The sequence below is a fragment of the Azolla caroliniana genome, unplaced genomic scaffold (genome assembly GCF_043228905.1).
Source record: "Azolla caroliniana isolate FFs.n. ecotype wild unplaced genomic scaffold, voAzoCaro1.0.p SCAF_12, whole genome shotgun sequence".
NCBI classification, from domain to species: domain Eukaryota; kingdom Viridiplantae; phylum Streptophyta; class Polypodiopsida; order Salviniales; family Salviniaceae; genus Azolla; species Azolla caroliniana.
In genome coordinates this window covers 20,008,605-20,028,568 of record NW_028230447.1, presented here as the reverse complement: position 1 = coordinate 20,028,568, position 19,964 = coordinate 20,008,605, and the positions used below count along the sequence as shown (strand labels likewise).

At 38.2% G+C, this 19,964-nt stretch overlaps 1 protein-coding gene across 2 annotated transcripts; it reads left to right on the top strand.

Annotated features, from left to right (window-relative positions):
* Positions 1-795: 795 nt before the first annotated feature.
* Positions 796-19,433, top strand: LOC147857422 (uncharacterized). Of its 2 annotated transcripts, XM_087328200.1 has the most exons (17): positions 796-1,304; positions 4,055-4,139; positions 5,456-5,558; positions 5,729-5,813; positions 6,061-6,114; positions 6,207-6,286; positions 14,660-14,703; positions 15,179-15,306; positions 15,390-15,949; positions 16,387-16,474; positions 16,585-16,761; positions 16,921-16,974; positions 17,066-17,170; positions 17,234-17,302; positions 17,380-17,426; positions 17,600-18,271; positions 18,347-19,433. In XM_087328200.1, the coding sequence occupies exons 1-17, from the start codon at positions 903-905 to the stop codon at positions 18,705-18,707; spliced, it is 3,114 nt and encodes a 1,037-aa protein (XP_087184326.1). In that variant the 5' UTR covers positions 796-902; the 3' UTR covers positions 18,708-19,433. The 2 variants fall into 2 exon arrangements, with proteins under 2 accessions (XP_087184326.1, XP_087184327.1); XM_087328201.1 differs by lacking the exon at positions 796-1,304 and having other exon boundaries at positions 4,053-4,139; positions 5,464-5,558.
* Positions 19,434-19,964: the final 531 nt, after the last annotated feature.

Genomic DNA, 19,964 nt, shown 5'->3' with positions numbered 1-19,964 from the left:
TGCAACTTCCATCCTCTTATCGTTAATTGAAAAGCACATGTTGCACTTTAACTATAGAACACGAAACACTCGACGGTGATGTAAAAAATGGGATAATTGGAGTCCAACGAGATGAAAGGACAAAAAGAACTAAGTTAAGGAACTCAAGATGTGAGTAGACTTTAGGTTCAATGAGCTATAATGTTAAAATGACCTTCTGTTCGAGTTCTTCCAAGCATAAACATCAACAAATTAGGAGCATTGTCATTGTAGATGTCATCCCAATATTAGGTTCAACCTAATCGATGACTATCCTCATACATGTCTTGGACCCACAATCGTGTTAAACATTAGAATCATGCACATTGGGGAAATGCACATGTGCCTTTCCTCGTACTTCATGCTCAAACACTCAAAATCCATGGTTATGCTAGTCAATAAGATCGAGCAATTCCACACACCAATGCCCACATGTTCGGAGTCGTGGCACGAGTGGGCAGGAGCAACCGAGACGGGTTCTCGCCCGTTTGGGAAACGTTTACTTTTCGTCGCCTGAACGAAGAGCGGAAGGATTGATTGGCACATGGTGTGGGCCAATGCATGGATAGGTAGATTTTATTATCGTCTTCGGGAGGTCAAATATAGGGTAGGTCTACAGGAGGAAGAAGCTCTAAAAACAGTGATAAAAAAGATGAAGAAGGGGGGCCAATTTGATATGGAGGAGGATTCCTAAATTTAACTCTTTAACTAAAGAGACACACAAGTATTAGTAGTGTACACATTCAGGATTCGAACCTGCGACCTGTGGAACGAGAGACAGAGAGAGACAGAGAGAGACAGAGAGAGAGAGAGAGAGACAGACAGACAGAGAGAGAGAGAGAGAGAGAGAGAGAGACAGACAGACAGAGAGAGAGCGAGCTTCCATGGCGCCAAAGCGTCGACAATCAGACGAAAGCGAGAGCAGCCGCAGCCGCAGACGCAGACGCGGCCATGGCGGACCCGGAATTGATAGCTTTTGCGCGCGGGCCGAAGAAGAAGAAAACGATGAAGAAGAAGAGGCAGAAGGATATGCAGATGGAGATGCAGATGCAGTTGCAGATGAAGAAGAAAAAGAGGAAGAAGAAGAGGACGAGGTGGACGGCGAAGGAGAACTTCGCGTTTCTTTGAAGGAAGACCGGACCGTGGAAGAAGAAGACGATGACGCCGGAGGTCCCCTCGCTGCTTTCTCTGCTCATCTCGTCGGTGCTGCTTCTTACCCTAACGCCATCAAGTGGTCGGAGGACAACCTCATCGCTGTGGCTACCTCTCAACTCATCACTATCTTGGTAAGATTTCCATTTTCTTTCTTTCTCTCCAGTATACGTAGTCCTTACGTTTCCTCTTACAATTAGGGAATTTGGGCTTCATGTACTTATGTTCAAACAAAAAAAAAAACACGGTGAGTCTTGATCACAGGTGGTTGTCTGAAGATGCCACATTGTCTTCGTTCAATTGAGTTTTTGCACATATGGAGAATAGTGAAACAATGACTCATTTCCAAATTATTTTTGAGTTCTTGATTGAGGGCTATGGTTCATTAGGAATATGCGGAATCATATGTTCAAACAAAAAAAACATGCTGAGTCTTGATGACAGCTGGTTGTCTGAAGATGCCGCCACATTGTCTTCGTTCAATTGAGTTTTTGCACATATGGAGAATAGTGAACCAATGCCTCATTTCCAAATTATTTTTGAGTTCTTGAGGTATTGAGGGCTATGGTTCAATAGGAATATGTGGAATCATATGTTCAAACAAAAAAACACACGCTGAGTCTTGATGACAGCTGGTTGTCTGAAGATGCCGCCACATTGTCTTCGTTCAATTGAGTTTTTGCACATATGGAGAATAGTGAACCAATGCCTCATTTCCAAATTATTTTTGAGTTCTTGAGGTATTGAGGGCTATGGTTCAATAGGAATATGCGGAATCATATGTTCAAACAAAAAAAAACGCACTGAGTCTTGATGACAGCTGGTTGTCTGAAGATACCACATTGTCTTCATTCAATTGAGTTTTTGCACATATGGAGAATAGTGAACCAATACCTCATTTCCAAATTATTTTTGAGTTCTTGAGGTATTGGGGGCTATGGTTCAATTGGAATATGCGGAATCATATGTTCAAACAAAAAAAAAACACGCGGAGTCTTGATGACAGCTGGTTGTCTGAAGATGCCACATTGTCTTCGTTCAATTGAGTTTTTGCACATATGGAGAATAGTGAACTAATACCTCATTTCCAAATTATTTTTGAGTTCTTGAGGTACAAACCAACATACTAGCTTTCCTATCTCCTGCTGCTTTCAGTCATTCTACATAGTGACCTATCTCTAGCCTGAATTTTATGATATAGTTACACATATGCTTGTCCAGAAGTCCATAGCGATCTACTAGCCATCTTGGCTGCTGCAAAGTATTGGTTGGTTTGTATTGGTTGGTCATCGGGAATATATAGTGGATAGAGGTTGGTTTGTGATGACCCATACAAGGGGTCTCAGTTAATAAAAATGGATATGGTGGCTTATGGTACAGGACTTTGGAGAGAGGTTGAATACAATGCCATGTTACTCTGTTGGACAAGGTCAGAAGAAATTAATTTGGTGAAATATTCTGCAAGTATAGCTTCGGTGCTGAAGAAAGGGAAAGGGTTATCTTTTTGCCTCTGCTTGTACTAGACGCCAAATGAGCCATTGGGACAAGTTTGCTATTTAAAGGATAGTGACTGGTTTGTAATGACATACAAGGGGCTCGATTAATAAAAATTATGACACATGAATTTGAAGAGGTTGAATACAATGCCAACCAACAGGTTAATCAGGGGTTATGAGTAGAGGCTTGACCATGACATTCAAAAGGGCTACAATATACTGGCCAATAGCATGTTGTTGTGTACATAAGCTGCATTCCACAGGTGGAACAAGAATTTCCACAACATGGAGTTTCATATGAGCTGAACATTTGAACAATGATTCTGTGTCTTCACAATGTACATTGTAGGAGACATATTGCGGGAGGATGTTGTATATGATGCTCACTATTATGGCTCTGTTTGGCTGATCCACTTGGAGATGATATTCTTGGGTAGTTTTGGAATATTTGGAGAGGAACCAAATTAATACAGAAACCTCATTTTGTAAGACAGCAAAAGTTTGAGTTCAGATGTCCTCCACCCACAGTTGGACTCCTCACCCATAGCTTTATAATGAACTAATAATGTGGAAAAATACAAGAAATATGAGTAAAAAAATGTAACATGCACTGTACAAATTTTAATTGCTCAAATATAAAGTATTTATTGCTTTATACAAAGGTTAAATAGTCCTAATGAAATACAATAAATCCTTTTAGTAATTGATTGCAAAATAGGCAACAAATGCATGTGCTGAAGTGTAGTCATTTTCTGAAATATGACTATGTTGTGTCCAAAGTTACCAGGATCTTCCATGTAGGGTTATTTCCATGCACCATACTACCGCAAAGTATGGTATGTTTATATGGCAGTATTATGCATAAAGATGATCAGTTTTTTTCTGGAGAATCAACTAATGATCCCAGTTTCGAATTATTTAAGGTGAAAAGAAAAGTAAGAAAATACTTGTTTTGTTTACTACATCCCCAAGTTTGTTTTACTTTATTTACCAAATTGACTTTTGCTACATCTTGTCTCATCCTCACATTTGTTTCTACAGCTCTCTTTCTGTTCTTTTTCCTCAAGTCTTATTCTTGCTTCAAATTTCACATCTCTCCTCTTTCTCCACTCTTCTCTTTTTTTTCCTCCTAATTTATCGTAACAATTTAGACTATTCAATTGTAATTTTCTTGAGTTGTGTCAACTCTGTGATTGTATTTCGTTCTCCTGTATTTATGATATCGTAGAGAATGCCTTAAATACACCGTACATGTAATGTATTGTACAATTTAGCAAACTAGCTTTCACCAATCAAACTGAAGAAGGTTATGCATACAATTATATTTTTCTATTAAGTATTCAGCCTTTTATTGTGCTTGGTTTTAACTTAATGGGTTCCCTCTACAGAATCCAGCTTTTATTGAAGGTCCTCGTGGATCTGTGAGTGCCTCGTTGGAACAGCCCTTTAAGGTTGGAAGAATTAAACCAATAGGTTAGTACACTTGGATGCATTGAAGTTAATAATGTTTTCAATGATACATGCATAATTATGTGCATCAATGTGGGTAGCCATGGTGCATTGTGAGTAATTGAAACTTTTGAAATAAAGTGAACTCCTCCATAGGCCTATAGACAAAAGTCACAACATCCTTTTGATCAAATAAAAATCACGGAAAGAGCATAGATATAAATTTCAATATCATATGAACAGTAAGAGGTAAATATTGCTTCAATGGAAACTTGAAACTAGGATTATGAGTCTGTACTTGGAACTCATTTTATAGTAGTGAATATAGCTGTGATATTTCTGATTCTTCGTAGAGCCCAAAATGTTGGCCATGTAAAAGCTGCATCCATGCAACCGGTTAGCCAGGAAGCATGTTTAAATTTGTAATGAAAAATAGTTTGTAAAGTGATGAACGACTTCCTGCAGGAAGGTGGATAATTTGTCAGTAGATGGATTATACTTATATTAAAATTCATGTGAGATGTGGCACATATGTCAATTACAACACTACATGTACACAAGAAAGTCAAGGGCCAAGGCCTAGACAAAATGTACTAGATAATCTCACAATCACAGCCAAAGAATATTACAATGTTAAGATCCACAGAAAATAGATCGATGCAACTAACAACTAGATATTCAGTTGGTTTTTGTCATTACCAAGACAGAACTGCTTTCTATAGTGTTCTTCGAAAAGAACACTCGCAGAGAACTCAGCTAGATATGTTATTCCAGAAAGAGGAAACAGGATCACATTTGTCAAGACACACATCTTATGGTCAAAATTGAATCGACAAACATGTACCGCCATACTACACAAGACAGTTCAAAAGATTCAGTAACAATGAGGATAACATGCATTAAACATGTTTCAGCATCAGCAATATTTTACAATTCAAAAGAAAGTACTAGAACATGCTGTCTCCTCTAAGTGACCACCTTCAAATTGCTTCAAGTATATTGCTTTTTCATTAACAATATGAAATGCTTAAAGAGGATCTCATGGGAGAAATTATGTTAGCATTCACATTATAGCAACAAAGGAATGATGACCCATATTTGCACATACTTTAGCATACGCATAAAAGATTGCTTTGCCTCTAAAAGAATTTGCATTGCAAGATTTGACCTATGCCTTTACATGGCATGCGTTCATGTGGAGACTTGCAAGCTAGAGCTGATTGGCATACTTCTTGAACAATCCGATCTGTCTGTTAGAATTGGTGTTGAATTACAAATTAAAATCACTCCTTCGATGATTTAACGTTCTAAAAGTCTAATTTAACAAAATATATGATTAGATTTACAGGCACCTTGTCTTCTGCCAATTTGTTTGTCAAGAGACACAAAAGCTATGGTTCGTAGTATGGATTGGTCTCCCCAGGGATTTTCGCCAACTGGAGGGTATGTTTTTCTTTTTGGTATCGTGGTATGAAATAACATATATATATATATATATATAGTCTGGACAGAAGATTATTGCTGCTATGGAAGGGCCAACCCCATGTTTGATATTCCAAAAAATTGAGTGTTTTGAACAGGATATGTAGAAAACATTTTTCTCTTTGTGACAGTTGCATGCTAGCAGTCTGCACAAAGGACTTCCATGTAAAACTTTACCATGCCCCACATACCGAATTCCAGTGTGAATGGGTCGAAGTATGCCACAACTTTCCAATACTCCAATTCACTTTTTTTTGTATAGATATTGAAGTTATACATTGGAGACTTCTGAAATATATGCAGATCCTACCTTACCTGAAAAAAGAATATGAATAATGTATATGATATTTCTTGTTAAACCTTCAAGGAAACAGATAAAAGCAATGCGAGCTTGTGACTGATGTTATGAACCAGAAGTCCATGATTTTTCTATGACAAAGCATATTTTGATGTTATATTGTAGGTATTGGACCTGTCTCAGATAGTGTATCATCATTTTTTCAAGGGAGGAATTAAGGTTCATCTTCCATATCTCCTATAATATGTATATGTCTCTTAGGCTGTTTGCATTAAATAAAGCAGTTTGATTGTTTAGTTTTGACCATACAGTATGATGGGCGAAGTGCACATGGTTCAAAATTTGTGAGAAGACAAAGCTCTTCCAAGGATGGAGATGAAACTAAGAACAGGTAGGAGTTTCTAATGATGGCAATAAATGAATATCATCCTCCCAAAGAAAGTACTTATGCTTTTCTTTATAATTATTCATTGTTTTTTACTTTCAATACCAAATGATCATGTGATTCAGAGTGATAGATTCTTTGGGAATAAGAGAGTAAGTCAGGTGGCAAACTTCTATTTTTGCTCCTAGTCCTGGCAGAGCTTGGCGTGGTCCTTATTGCAGAAAACTGACAAGAACAGGCCACTGGTTAAATGTGGTTGCAGTTCAATACCTATGGTTTGATCGTCACCCACATGTTGTCTCAACATTGAAGAAATATGTTGAATAGCACAAGACAGGTTCTCAATGCAAAATATTTCATACAGGGCCATGTTCTTTACCCAAAGTTCATGTACTTATTGAGCTGGTAACAGATCTCAATTACATATGCATGCATTGCAACCCTTCACTCCTCTCTCCTATGTACAAAGATTCATTCTCTATTCAAACATGCTGTCAGCCTCTTACTCTATCTTATCTACAGAGGATCGTGCTTATTCAAGCATGACCTTTAATCTTCTCTTCTTGAAGCTTCGATTGCATTTTCCTTTTTATAGGGTCTTGGGTCCTCCTGTGATGAAAGAATGCTGAAAAGACCCCTGCCAAAAATCAGTTCACAAATATCTGCTTTAATGTGAGGACCTTTGTCTGGCAGGTGGACAGTCCTTGATCCACTTCCACTATCTGTCCCCATAAATGCATGCAGCGATGCCCACACATCCCCTTTTTTTTCAGTTTCTTGTGTTCATCTTGTCAGGCAGTTGCTCCTTTATTGACCTTAGGGGATTGTTCCTCGTATGCTGCTTAATCTTACATGCACCACTCTGAGGCTTCCTTGATTTAATAGGTGCATTCTTTCCTGACCATATTAATAGCCCTACTATTTTCTTTCCATATTAGTAGCCATACATTTTCCTCATTATATCTCATTGAAAATGCAGTTCTATATAATATGAACATTTAGGGCATAGAAAGGTGGTATCCATATCGTCAATATAATTGTCGTATTTATGTCTTCAAAGTTCAAAATGACCTATAGAACCATAAAATATTCCCATGTGAAAATCTCTGGTAAAAATGAAGCAAAATTAAATTGTGCCCTGAACTACCTAGTTGCCATATGTAGAATAGATACTTTATTGTCCATGATGAGGCCAATTTTGACTTGTGGGAACAAATCATCATATCATCTTGTATGTGACTCCTTCCTAAGAAGGGGGGTACTACTCTATGGTACAAATCTTTCAAATTTGAAAATAATGGGTGCACATATGTGCTCACCCTTCTTGGTGGAAATTTGAGTATGACACTCTCATTATCATGCCCATCTAACGATCATTGTATTTCTTACCTTACTTGCTGAGTATGCAATAAGTAAGTGATATTCATCCTCCTCTAGATTTTCATTGTATATCTTCATGTTTGCATGATGATTTTGCGATGCTACCTGAACACTTACCTTGTGTGAGTGAGTTCAAAGAAGTGTCAAGGCTTTCCGAGAGCCAAGCTTATGGTGGTAGTGAGATGCAATTGCATACATTCTGGCATTTTTATTGGATAGATTGCAGAATCACCTGATGAGACAGAAATTTGTCATGATGAAACTGTCTCTCTTATACCAATTGAAAGAGAGATGATGTGATGGCATGGTTAGATCCAAAACACTAAGGGAATGGGCTGCTATGTGAGGAGAAAGAAAGAAAGATATATTAACGTCTTTTAAGAGGCCAAAATGGCCTATAAGACCAAACAAGAGATTACATCTTAAGTGTTGTCTCGTCTTTGAGAACAACAAATCAAAATAGAATAAGTATTACTCAGTAAATATAAAAGTAAATAAGATAAAAATAGATAAGGGAATCTGGTTTTTGGCACATGTGAGATTCTCAAGTTAGATATATTGTAACTTGTGTCTCCCATCTTTGCTTGGATTATATCATGTGGGCAATCATTGACACTATGTGATCTCTTTAAATCTTTCCAATGATTCACCTTGTTAAGACTCGGTTCCCACGTTTCTACTCCATAGAGAAGAGTTGGTGTGACAAGTGTATCAAATAACCACAACTTAGTTCGTGGCCCTTGGAACTGCAAATGTGCACATTGTCTCTTGAGAGCACCAAGGGTTGCATATCCACGAGAAAGTCGGGCACAAGCAGCCTCCCATACGGAGAACCTAGGCCCTGTAAATGTTACTCCTAGGTATGTGTAGGAGCGTGTGTATTCCACCTTTTCCTCGCCCAAGAATAATTCTGGTTCTGATCTAGTTACCCATGCTTGAGTGGTGATGAACGCCATCACTTTGGTTTTATCCATGTTTATTGACAGACCTTTGTCAGTACAAAATAGTTTTAATATATTGAGATGTCTTTATAGTCCCTCTGGAGAGTAAGAAATCAGCACAATATCATCAACATATAGTAATATTTGTATAGCTATACCTGCTAGGTATGCACCCGAACCTCGAATCTTTCTATGTAATGTGATGCCTCATCTATATAGAGACCGAATAGAGTGGGTGATAGTGAGCACCCTTGCTTCACTCCAATTGTGCTGGCCACTGTCTTTTACATATCCTTGGGAGACCGCACTTTTCTTGACACAGATTCATAGAGTGCATGGATTCCCCATTGCATATCTGTAGGAACACCAAGGGCTTCTAGCCATTGCATAAGCCAAACATGTGACAGTGTCAAAGGCTTTTCGGAAATCCAGAAAGCAGCGATAAATCCTCTTATTATGGGCTTTGCCCTCCTCGATAAGGGCATGGAGGGAATATGTGATCCAAAGTTGTGAAACCCTTCCGAAAGCCTGCCTGTCCAGTAGAACGGCAGCCATTCTGCCTTGCCCATATACTCAATTCTGATTCTAGAATTGGAATTGAGCCTTATAGTTTAGCCAAGTAGTGACCAATCATGATTGTCCTATAGTTGCTTGGCATCATTGGGTCTCCACTCTTGAGGATTGGCACAATGGTATGTTCTATCCATCTAGTAGGGAAACCTACACACATGGCTCTATTAAAGATGTGTGCTAGCATTGGGAGCAAGGTGTCATGGGCATAGATAAAGACCTCACCAACCAATCCATCATGATCTTGGGCCTTCCCAAATTGTAACTGATCAATGGCATTCCTTACATTTTGCGCAGTAAGAAAGGTGGATTCATGTGGGCCAGAACCATGTGGTTGGGGGAGAGGAGGTTGCCGTGGGATATCATATAGGACCTTTGCACATTCATGCCACCTGATGTGAGGTCACTGGTGTGGTAGGTTTCCTCTCATTAAACATTTTCCATGCTCTTTTACTTTCTTGTCCTAGAAACAAGCGATACAAATTATCTTCAAATTTAGCTAAATACAACCTCTTCTTCTTCCTTACGCGGCATTGAAAGGTTGCTCTCGCTTGTTTATGCGTATAAGTGCCCCGAGTTACTTCACGCTGCCAACATCTCCTTGTATCATGACATTCCGCATCATACGAACTAATTTGTATTACTCTACCAAGTTTGGGGGGAAGGCATTTGTGGCTGCTTTATGCAATGATTTTGACAGTCCTTGGGTAAGTTCATCAAGGGGTGCGAAAGGATCCAAATCTAGAATGCCATTGTATACTCCACACAACTATACGCATCAATTGTCTCGTGAGTAAATTGGTACTTAGCCAACCCACTCTCCTTATTCATATACATCCCTTGTGCATCCATCCTTTATCTCGAAGTGTAGATATGCATGATCTGCTGCCAAGCCAATAGGTCTACTAGATATAGTGAACTATTTTCTTTTAGTTATGAGAGATGGAGATCCCATTAGATAATTGATTGTGCTTGCACCTCTTTTTGGGTTCCAACATGTTAAAGCATCTGATCTAGGCCATTGTGCCAATCCATTATATATCACAAATCCATGCGCACTTCCCAAGGCTAGAAAATGTTTGCCATATTTAGTTATAGCACTCATATCTTTAGCTTGTCGCTTTAGACCAACCGCTTCTGCCATAACTTCTCCATAAACAGCCTTGTTGGCGTCAAACATTGTTGTTTGTTCATTCTTGGTTCGTGCATTAAAGTCTCCTAATAGTATTATGTCCCCCATACTAACAAATCTCATGATATCATCATATAATGGTAGATATGGTGATTCACCGAGAGGTGCAAACCTATAGTAGGCAGGAGGAAAGTAGAAATTGCAATATACAGCTCCCTAAGATCCCATCTTTTGATTCGTATCCGCATGTATCATACATCTACCTCCTTATGTACAACATGCACTCTATCATGGAGCTCCTTTTTGTATAACACAGCCACTCCTCCTGAACCTCCAATGCTTCCCGGTGTCTGAGGTTGGGGATGGCATATTGACTCCCATCTATATCCTTGTACATGAGGGAGTTGGCTAGCCATGCATTGGTGGGTCTCTGTATACATAGCAATATTTGTGTTTTTGAAGGTATCTTCAAAATATCCAACATCTGTTCGTAGAGATCCGCTGCAATTCCATATAGTCTCATAGGCCATATATTGTCATGCAAGTCTCTTCTTTGTAATAATGACCTTACCATCTCTATATACAACCCATTTGCCTTCCTTTCTTGCGTCAACCACTCGTGACATGTTTTCGTTGCGGTGTGCTTCTTGGGCTGGAGTGAGATCGTCATCTAAGTATATTTTCTCGCCCTTGAGTGCCCTTCTTTTAGATAGGAAAACTTTTTTCTTGTCGATATCCATGAAGCATATAATAAGGGTGTTAGCTCTAGACTCATCTCTTCACACCCTCCATGCTGAAGCAAATGGAACATCTGATGCCCCGATCTTCGTTTTGAGATTCTTGGCATCTTCTTGTGGGCTTCCTTTTTCCGCCCAACCAACCACTCCTACATGCAACGCACTAGCTTTCCTCTTGGCTTCTTCTTCTAATATAACATTCATCATTTTCCTCCTATTCATTAATGTTCCTTTTTTTTTTTCACCACATCTATCCAAGGAGCATTTGCTTTAATTTCTTTTTGGAAGAGAAAGAAACTAAAGAAAGATATATTAATGTCTTCTAAGACCAAATTTGGCCCATGAGATGATTTGTTACAACAAAATGGGATGTGTATCAAAAAAAAAAAACATATATAAAAGAGTTCAAGTATTGTACAAAAGGTGCTATGGTGTAACATATTCTATAAACGAAATGGCTATGTGCTAGGCCTATTTTCATTTCCATCCAAGTCTCTTGAAAAGGAGTGGGCGGTCAAAGGTTTTCGATGTGGGTGTGGCCTGTGGTCCCAATGTAAAAGGTACCCTGAACATAGTGTCTAGGCGGTGTAACTCACGTTCCCTTATCTTCTTAATTAGTTCTACACAAGTGACTTTGAGGCCTGCCATCCAAGGGCATTTCATTCTTCTTTGGTTTTTTTGCTTCAACGAGGGAGAGGCTAAGTGGTGCAGGTGTGTGTATGCTCATCGTCCCCTCCTATACTTGAAAAAATTCATTGGTTACATGTTGGTGAACATTAAAAAGGTTATGGTTAGCATTTTGTAGCGTATTCTCTCTATATTGTTTTAGCTCTAAGATATGTCTACCTAGTAGCTTTAAATTTGGGGTATCTAATAGTTGGAAGAGGGTGGGAGAGGGTCCTAGTATAGCATGTCTTGGTATTTTGCCCTTATCTCAACGTAGTGATACTCATTCTCTACCTCTATGTGACATAATCTATATATCCTTTCTTCTCTAAGGATTCCACTAGCATAACCATTCTCTGTGAGAAAAGCTGTTAATAGCAACAACAGAACAATTGTTAGAACAAAATAGACACAACCAAGCTGTGAGAAGGTTGTTAGACAGCAGTAGAAAAAATGGTTGCAAAGAGTAGAGACACAACCAAAGAGTAGAACTTGTTTGTAAGTAACAACAAAAATAAAAATCTTTACAAAAGGGGCTGATAGCGCCTATTTATACAAAATTGGGGAAAGTGGGTGAAATGGTTGTTTGGTAGTCAAGTGGCTCTAGTATTACCAAACAGGTACAATAAACTAGGAATAAGAGGGAATATCTTGGAAAAGGTGGAAGAGAGAAAAGACATTTAAAGCGTTGTAATTCTAGAGAGAGAAGAATCTAGGAAGAGAGAGAATGTAGAACAGAGATAATAAAGATGAAAGACACCTCCTCTCAGCTCCAGAACGGCAGTCCAACATTGAGTCGACCAAGGAGTTGATCAATGGCTTGCCTTGGAAGGAAGGCTGACTCCAACATAAACCTCCTCTTTCAAGTCACCATTAAGGAAGGCTGACTTGACATCCATTTGAAAGATGGGCCATTTGTTGTGAGTAGCAAGTGCAAGCACACATCAAATAGAGGTGTACCTTGCTGTTGGAGCAAAAGTTTCCTTGTAATCCACTCCTTCGACTTGTGAGTAGCCTTTTGCAATTAAACGTGCCTTGTGCTTATCCAAAGTACCATCAGCATGGTACTTGTTCTTGAAAATCCATTTCAGTCCAATGACTTGTCAATGTTGAGGCTGTGGGACCAGCTCCCATGTATGATTCCGCTCAATGGAATCAAATTCAAATTCCGTTGCTGCTTTCCACTTTGGAAGAACAAGGGACTCTTTTGCTGTTGTGGGTTCTTGTGCTTGCACAACAGTGCACAGTAAGGCAAAGTTGCATGAGTGAAGAGGCCGTTGTGACTTACATGTTCTTTTCATGTTGGTCGAAGAACCAGATGTATACTCATGAAGTTCAGCATCGGAGAGAGGAGAATCATGAATGGTAGCTTGAAGCCACTTGGGAAGTGGTGGAAGTTGGTGTGTAGAGGGAGGGGAAACGAGTGGAGTTGAGGGAGAGGTTTGAATTGTTGGCGAAGTTAGAGGTTGAGTAGGAGGAGATGGGGGGCTTGAAGGTGAGACATCTTCATCTAAAATAGGAGATTCCGGAGGAGCTGGGATTTCAACCGTGAACTCAAGTGAAATCCTAGAGTCATCTGGCTTAGACTCGGGACTAAAGGTCACTCTGAATTTTTGCAGTGTTTTGCGCTGTTAAGATACGGTCTCTCAGCTTCTACTTTGTAGGCAAGAGTCAGTGTGACAAAGTATATCAAATACCCACTTTTTAGTTTGGGGCCTGGCAAATTCTATATGGGCACATTCTCTTTCAAGAGCACCAAGGTTTGCTATCCATGAGAAAGTCGATCACAGGCCACCTCTCATATGGGAAACCGAGGCCCTATGAATATTGCTCCTAGGTATGTGTAGGATTGTGTATGCTACCTTTTCCTCTCCCAAGAAGAATTCTGGATTTTGCTTCGTTATGCATGCTCAAATGCTGTTAAACACCATTGCTTTAGTTTTATTAAAGTTTAACAAGAAACCTTAGTTCACACAAAATGATTTTAAGGCCTTTAGATTATTTTGTAGTGCCGTTGGAGAGTTGGATATCATCACAATAGTTAGTAATATTTGAATGGATATACCTGTAGGCATGCTCCTGAACTGCCAAATCTCTCTATGTAATGCAATACCTCATCTATATAGAGACCAAAGAGAGTGGGTGGCAAATCTAATTGTGCTAGACATAGCCTCAGACATCCCATTGGGAGATCAAACTTTTCCTGAAACAGATTCATAGTGCATAGATTCCCCATTGTATATTTACGGGGATACCATAGACTTCTAGCCGCTGCATGAGTTGAGGGCATGATCCAAGGTTAAAGGCTTTTTAGAAATCCACATCTATACCTGTTAGGTGTGTAATGTGATACCTCATCTATATATAGACCAAAGGGAGTGGGTGATTGTGGGGCATCCTGGTTTTACTCCAATTGTGTTAGCCGCAGCATCTGACGAACCATTGGGAGACCTCACTTTTCCTGACATGTATTCATACTGTGCATAGATTCCCCTTTGCATATCTATAGGGACACCAAGGGCTTCTAGCCCTTGCATAGGGAAATAATTAGTATGTTGCATACAAGAGTATCAAAAATCAATTTTAAACAACACAACTTGAGAGAGTATTAATGCTAGAGCAACCCTATTGATTCTCAAGGTTTCTCTCATCTGTCTCTGAGTCAACAATGGAAATTTCCAAAATAATTTAAATCCGAAGTGAAGCAAATGGAGTCAGTTATGATCGTAACATGAGCTGGAGCTGAATCAAAATAAAGCAAAGTGCAAAGTTAGCTTGGAACCCCTTAGTATACCTCTGTCTAACACCACTGCTATTATTAATTCAGCTCTTTGGTATTGTTTTTGAGGTTGAATCTTTCCTTTTTAAGTCACGTAGTCTGCCAGAATGTATTTTGACATGCTTAAGCTAATTGCATTTTTTTGTATGATATGATATACTGTCTGCTTTATAGGCTCGCTGGTGGATCTAATTCAGTAGATAGTGATCTCAGTTCTCGTAAGTGATCCTAAATTCTCAATCCTCTTGTTTTTTCTAATGAAATCCTTTTCATTTATTGCTGCATATATTAAAAACATTATACCTTAAACTACAGATGAAAACCTAGTACATATTAATTTGGTTTGGCTATGTTTGAAAGTTTGAATAATATGAATACGCCAGGTCTCATCATGGAAACCAACTATCAGTTAACATTAATTTACAAAAAAAATATAATATGCTTTTAAGGTTCAAAACAGTTGCAAATTTTTCTCAGCATGGAAATATTTAGTTTGAAGATTCAAAACAGTTGCAAATGAGCTCTAACCAGAGTAAACACATTGCCTAATTTGTGTGGTTACATGATGCTACTTATTATATAGGTGTTATGCTTTGTTGATGTTTTTATCATGGAAATCTCATGATATATTGATAATTATAGATTTTGGAATTCGTGTCTAATATAATTTACAAATGATTTAATGACGTGCAGGTCCAAAACTAAAGGCAGATTCTGACATTCCAAGAGTTGAGCTGAATTGTAGTGTTGATGTTAGAAAGGATTTCAACTCTGACCGTGAATCAAGCAATCCCGCTGGAGTTTCAAATGCCCTAGCTTTGGTATGATTGAAAACATATACTAATATAAAGCAAAAGGTTCTGCTGTATTTTCTTCATGTTATCTATTGTTTTTATTTATGCAGGCATCCATTCAGAAAAGTGCCTTACTCAGTACAGAGAATACACATTTACAATTTACAATGACTGCAGCACACCCTGACAGTCAGATTTTGTGCTCGACAGAAAGCAAACTTTCTTCCTTGCAACAGAATAGATTTCAAGACTGTAGTGTGAAAGTATGCAACATGGATACAAATGAGGCTGTGGTTTCTAATATCTCCCCTTCTCTATATAAGAAATATAGCAATATGTTGAGCTTTGTTGTAGTTGCATGCTCACCTACGTTAGGCATAAAAAACCACAGAGGTGATACTTCAGGATGTATAGCTGAGAATGCAATGTTGATAGCGTTGGGGTCCAAGTCAGGTGAAGTTTCATTGCTAAGGATTACTATGCCAAGAGATTACAGTCTTGAGAAAGTTACTTTTGCGCCTGAAGTCAGCATGATTGGTGTATTTGAGGCTCATGAATCATGGGTTTCTGTTCTCTCATGGGCCAAATGTTACAAATCTGAAAACAATCACCATAGTACCCTATCTGGTGATGAAGAGGTCCTCTTGGTAACAGGAAGTTGTGATGGCAGGTATCATTTCAGGCTTAGAATGACTTGTTTAAATTTAATATTTCCATGCTTAAGATAGATAATAAAAAGGGGTAATTGTTTTAGTTTTGCAAAACGAACTCTTATTTCAGAGTTGCATGAATTTTTACTGCAGTCTTATCTTGCCAATGTCCATGTATGTAAACTCACTTTTTGGCAGAACAACATCTTGCAAGGATGTTTTTAGAAGTTGGTTGCTATACTACGTATTGTTCTTTTATGGCAAGTGTGCATTGGTTTGATTGTACATTTTCCTAGGATGTCAGAACAACATTATATGCAGTGTTCCCAACAATTTTCATATTGTCCAATAAACTAAAAAGAAAACTGAATTTATGCAAATTGCCTTTATTTCGAATTTTCTTTGATTGACTGAGCTTCCTATTTAGATTACTAATTTTGTCGTTTTTGAAGTGTAGTGTAAAGCTGTGGGTTGGAGATTGTCATGATTTTCATGATTTTCATGATGGAAAGCCAAATAAAGTACCCCTTACACTCATAAGAAAGGTTAATCATCAATATTTTCATTGATAGTAAAATGAACTCCCAATTCACTACATGAGACTGATAAATGGAATGATTGTTTATGCATTATGTTTGCTTCTGTATTTTGGCAGGTGGTTTTTGAGGACTTGATACCTGTGACAGCTGTTGCTTTGATAGTGCCAGACTTGGCATCCAACAATTTGCAGATAGCTGTTGGTAAAGCATCTGGTGGTGTTTTTGCGTTTGAAATTAAAAGGAAGCAGGGTTTGTTTAGTGAAGCCTGTCAACCTAATGCACATTCACAACTAGTAAGTGTGCTTGCCAGGTGTCTATAATTGAGGACTCAGCAGATGCAGAATAAATGTATTATAAATGAACAAATATTGATATTCAATTAAAATAAATTATAAATCAATTGATGGGAATACATAATTATTATCTGGTTCTTTTATGCATTCATTTAAAAGGTAACAGGATTGGCGTGGGCATTTCAAGGTGGTTGCTTATATAGTTGCAGCCAGGTAAAGTGTCGGGGAAACAATTTTTACATCTTTGAGTGTTGACTTGATTTCTTGAAAATTAATTCCTTCGTATTACCTTTTTGGGATAAAGGATAACAGCCTACAGGTGTGGAGATTTACTGGAAATGACCTTATTTCTGTACCTTTCCCGGAGGATGTTACTAGTGATCCAGAACCTCTAGATGATTCACATGTGGTAAGTATAATTTAACTATCTCTTTCTTTGTCCTGTTATTTCATCTCACTAAACTCGATGCAGCTTCCAAATTCTGTATTGGATGGTTATTTTGGATTGGACATATCGAAAGGAAACCTCAGTTTGACTACAGTAAGTGAAGATATATTTCCATGCACTCAATGATATTAAGTCTCCTTTGAATACTAATCCATGTTTATTGTTGGTAGGTACGAGGTGTCTCAAGTGAATTATTGGATCAGATGTATCAATCGAGGCATGTTATCAAATCCTATATTTGTATATTTGTGGTGTTTCTTATATTGGTTATTGCTATACTCTATTTGTTACAACTTTCATAAAAACTTAAATATCCTTGTTTTTGTCATCCATATTATCAAAAGTTCCAGCTGAAATGCTAACTATATTTATACGGTACTGTAATTATAGGGCCATGAAAGCAGTGGCACAGGTTTTTTGGGTTGGAGGTCAAGTTCTAAACCCGCTGGTTTCAGGGAACTTAGCAAATAGCAAGATCAACACAACTTGTTGGGAAGCAAACATATTAGCTGCTCTCCATCATTTTGAGAATCCAGCTTACAAATTGGTTCTTTGGGATGTAATCACGAGTATGATTCAAATTTCATCGATTGTTGGGACTCCATTTTTAAATTTAGTTGTTTCAAAGTGGCTTTCAAGTTTGGGATTAGTAGAGAACAATTCTGAAGAAAATACATTTCTTGTATGCTCGACTTACTTCAAGGAGAGCCTATCAAGAGTCAGTTGCCGATGCTTACACATTATGTATGTACTCTTGAAGCGTCTATATATAGCAGAGAGCATGCATGATGGAGCAGTAAAATCGGTTCCTCTGAAATGTGCTGGCCAATCAGAATGTCATCAGAGAAGTTGGAAAGAGTGCTTTTTGGAAGTGGAGCATGAGCTTAAAGAACGTTTAGTCCACTTTACATTAACATCCCAATTGCTCAAATATAAAGAACACAAAAAAGGCCAAGATAATGACAGATCTGACGCTGATTCTGCTGGGTTCATATGCATGTGGAAATGGGCAAGAAAAACATTCCAAGTACAGAACATAACCCAGATGCTTGCACAATACTTGTGAGTATCCAAATGGTCAATATATGTCCTTTTTTATCTTACTTTTGTGCACTTAGTTTTTCATATTTATTACAGGAATGATAGTGGACAAACTACTAGTGAACTGTGCTATGTTTGTAAGTCTGAAATCCCATTTCTTTCATCAGAATCTGGAGAATGCCAGGGTGATCAGCATCACAAGCTTCCAAGATGTTCTGTGACATTCAAGATTTGCCCAGCAAATTTGTGCTGGTTCTGTAATTGCTGTGGACGTTGGGCCTCGAAACCAATTCCTAGAGCCTTTCTCAGTCTGCCTTCCAAGTCTTCTCTTGGGGTGCTATTGTACAAACCTCACAATATATTAGAGACTACAAATTCAGAAGCAACTTGCCCCTACTGTGGTATACTGATGCAAAGATTTGTACCGGACTTTTTGTTGCGGTTGAGTCTAATTTGAAACAATGGGTGTATGCCCTGGTTTTCACACTTTGGATTGATATATGCAGCAGAATAATTACAACTTGTTGAGGGCAAGGACAGCAAAATTTGCATGAAAAGTCTCCTTGTTTCTTGTGACAGCAGCTCCTGCTCAAAAGTCATGATATTGAAACTCGTTAGAGAGATTATGTGCAACCTCTTTAGAATGGAAAGTCCAAGATAACCAGAGATTGTTTACATGTTGTTCCAAGTGAACTAATGGGAGCAATGTTTTACCAGTTAAAGAAAAACTTGAATCAGCTAACGGGTTTCAGGAAGCGTCAAAAGCAATGCACAGTTTTTATTTCTACAGAATATAGTGGTTCCAAGGAGGTGATGCAGTTTACCGTATCCATGGGAATCAAGGCCATATCCTGTGTAACACTGCCGTTGATGACTCTTTGCAAATAATGAGTTGCTGGTGAAATAATAACTGCCACAAACCATCAAAATCAGTCTCCTATTATTATGATGTGGGAATTGGAGCCAGCGGTTTGCTGTTATTGTCATTGGAAAACTTATTTTTAATTTCAATCTCATTAATCAAATATCGTAACTGGTATTTCTTCATACCAATGATGAAATCATTTCATTGGTTCATACCATACAAATATAATTATGGACTAGATGCTTGTAAAACAGCTACATTTCCTAAAGAATCATTTATGAACGGAAGTCCACATATGCATTATGATCCTTATCCTTCTTTTGGTTCTTTAGTGTAGATAGTTTCAAGCTATCTACATCTGTAATCATGTTTTATAAAATGCGGGAAATTGACAAAGCCAATGGCATGTAGTGCCACACACACAGTCACACTTCCGTTGAGCATGTTAATCTCTGAATGTGTGATCTGAGGAGCAAAGTTGAGTTGGTCATCGTGATCGGGGTGATTGCTATAAAACTTACTGGTAGTGTTATTGGTCTCTTCATGAAGTTGGTGGATCATCATTGTCACCTTGCTCATAGTATGAACCATATGTACCGTACGTACCGTAAGAGTGCTGTAAACACCCTTGAAGTGGTAAATACTGTACTTTTGTATTCATTATTAATTATAAGGTAAAAAAAATTTTAAAGTAAAAAACTTTAAAAAAACATAAGTGTGTTTTCATAACATACACATTCGCTTGTAAACGTATGAAAAAGAATGTTATGTACTATGATGTTGCCCTTATATGTAATGGACATGTTTGTTTATGTCAAATCCCACTTATTGCTCTTGATTAACAGAGGT

What these genes read in the sequence shown, in the direction of transcription:
- LOC147857422 (XM_087328200.1), top strand. Translation starts at nt 903, where the DNA reads ATGGCGCCAAAGCGTCGACAATCAGACGAAAGCGAGAGCAGCCGCAGC. An exon ending in CTCTAGATGATTCACATGTG is followed by an intron (nt 17,171 to 17,233) that starts GTAAGTATAATT and finishes AACTCGATGCAG; the next exon opens with CTTCCAAATTCTGTATTGGA. An exon ending in GATCAGATGTATCAATCGAG is followed by an intron (nt 17,427 to 17,599) that starts GCATGTTATCAA and finishes CTGTAATTATAG; the next exon opens with GGCCATGAAAGCAGTGGCAC.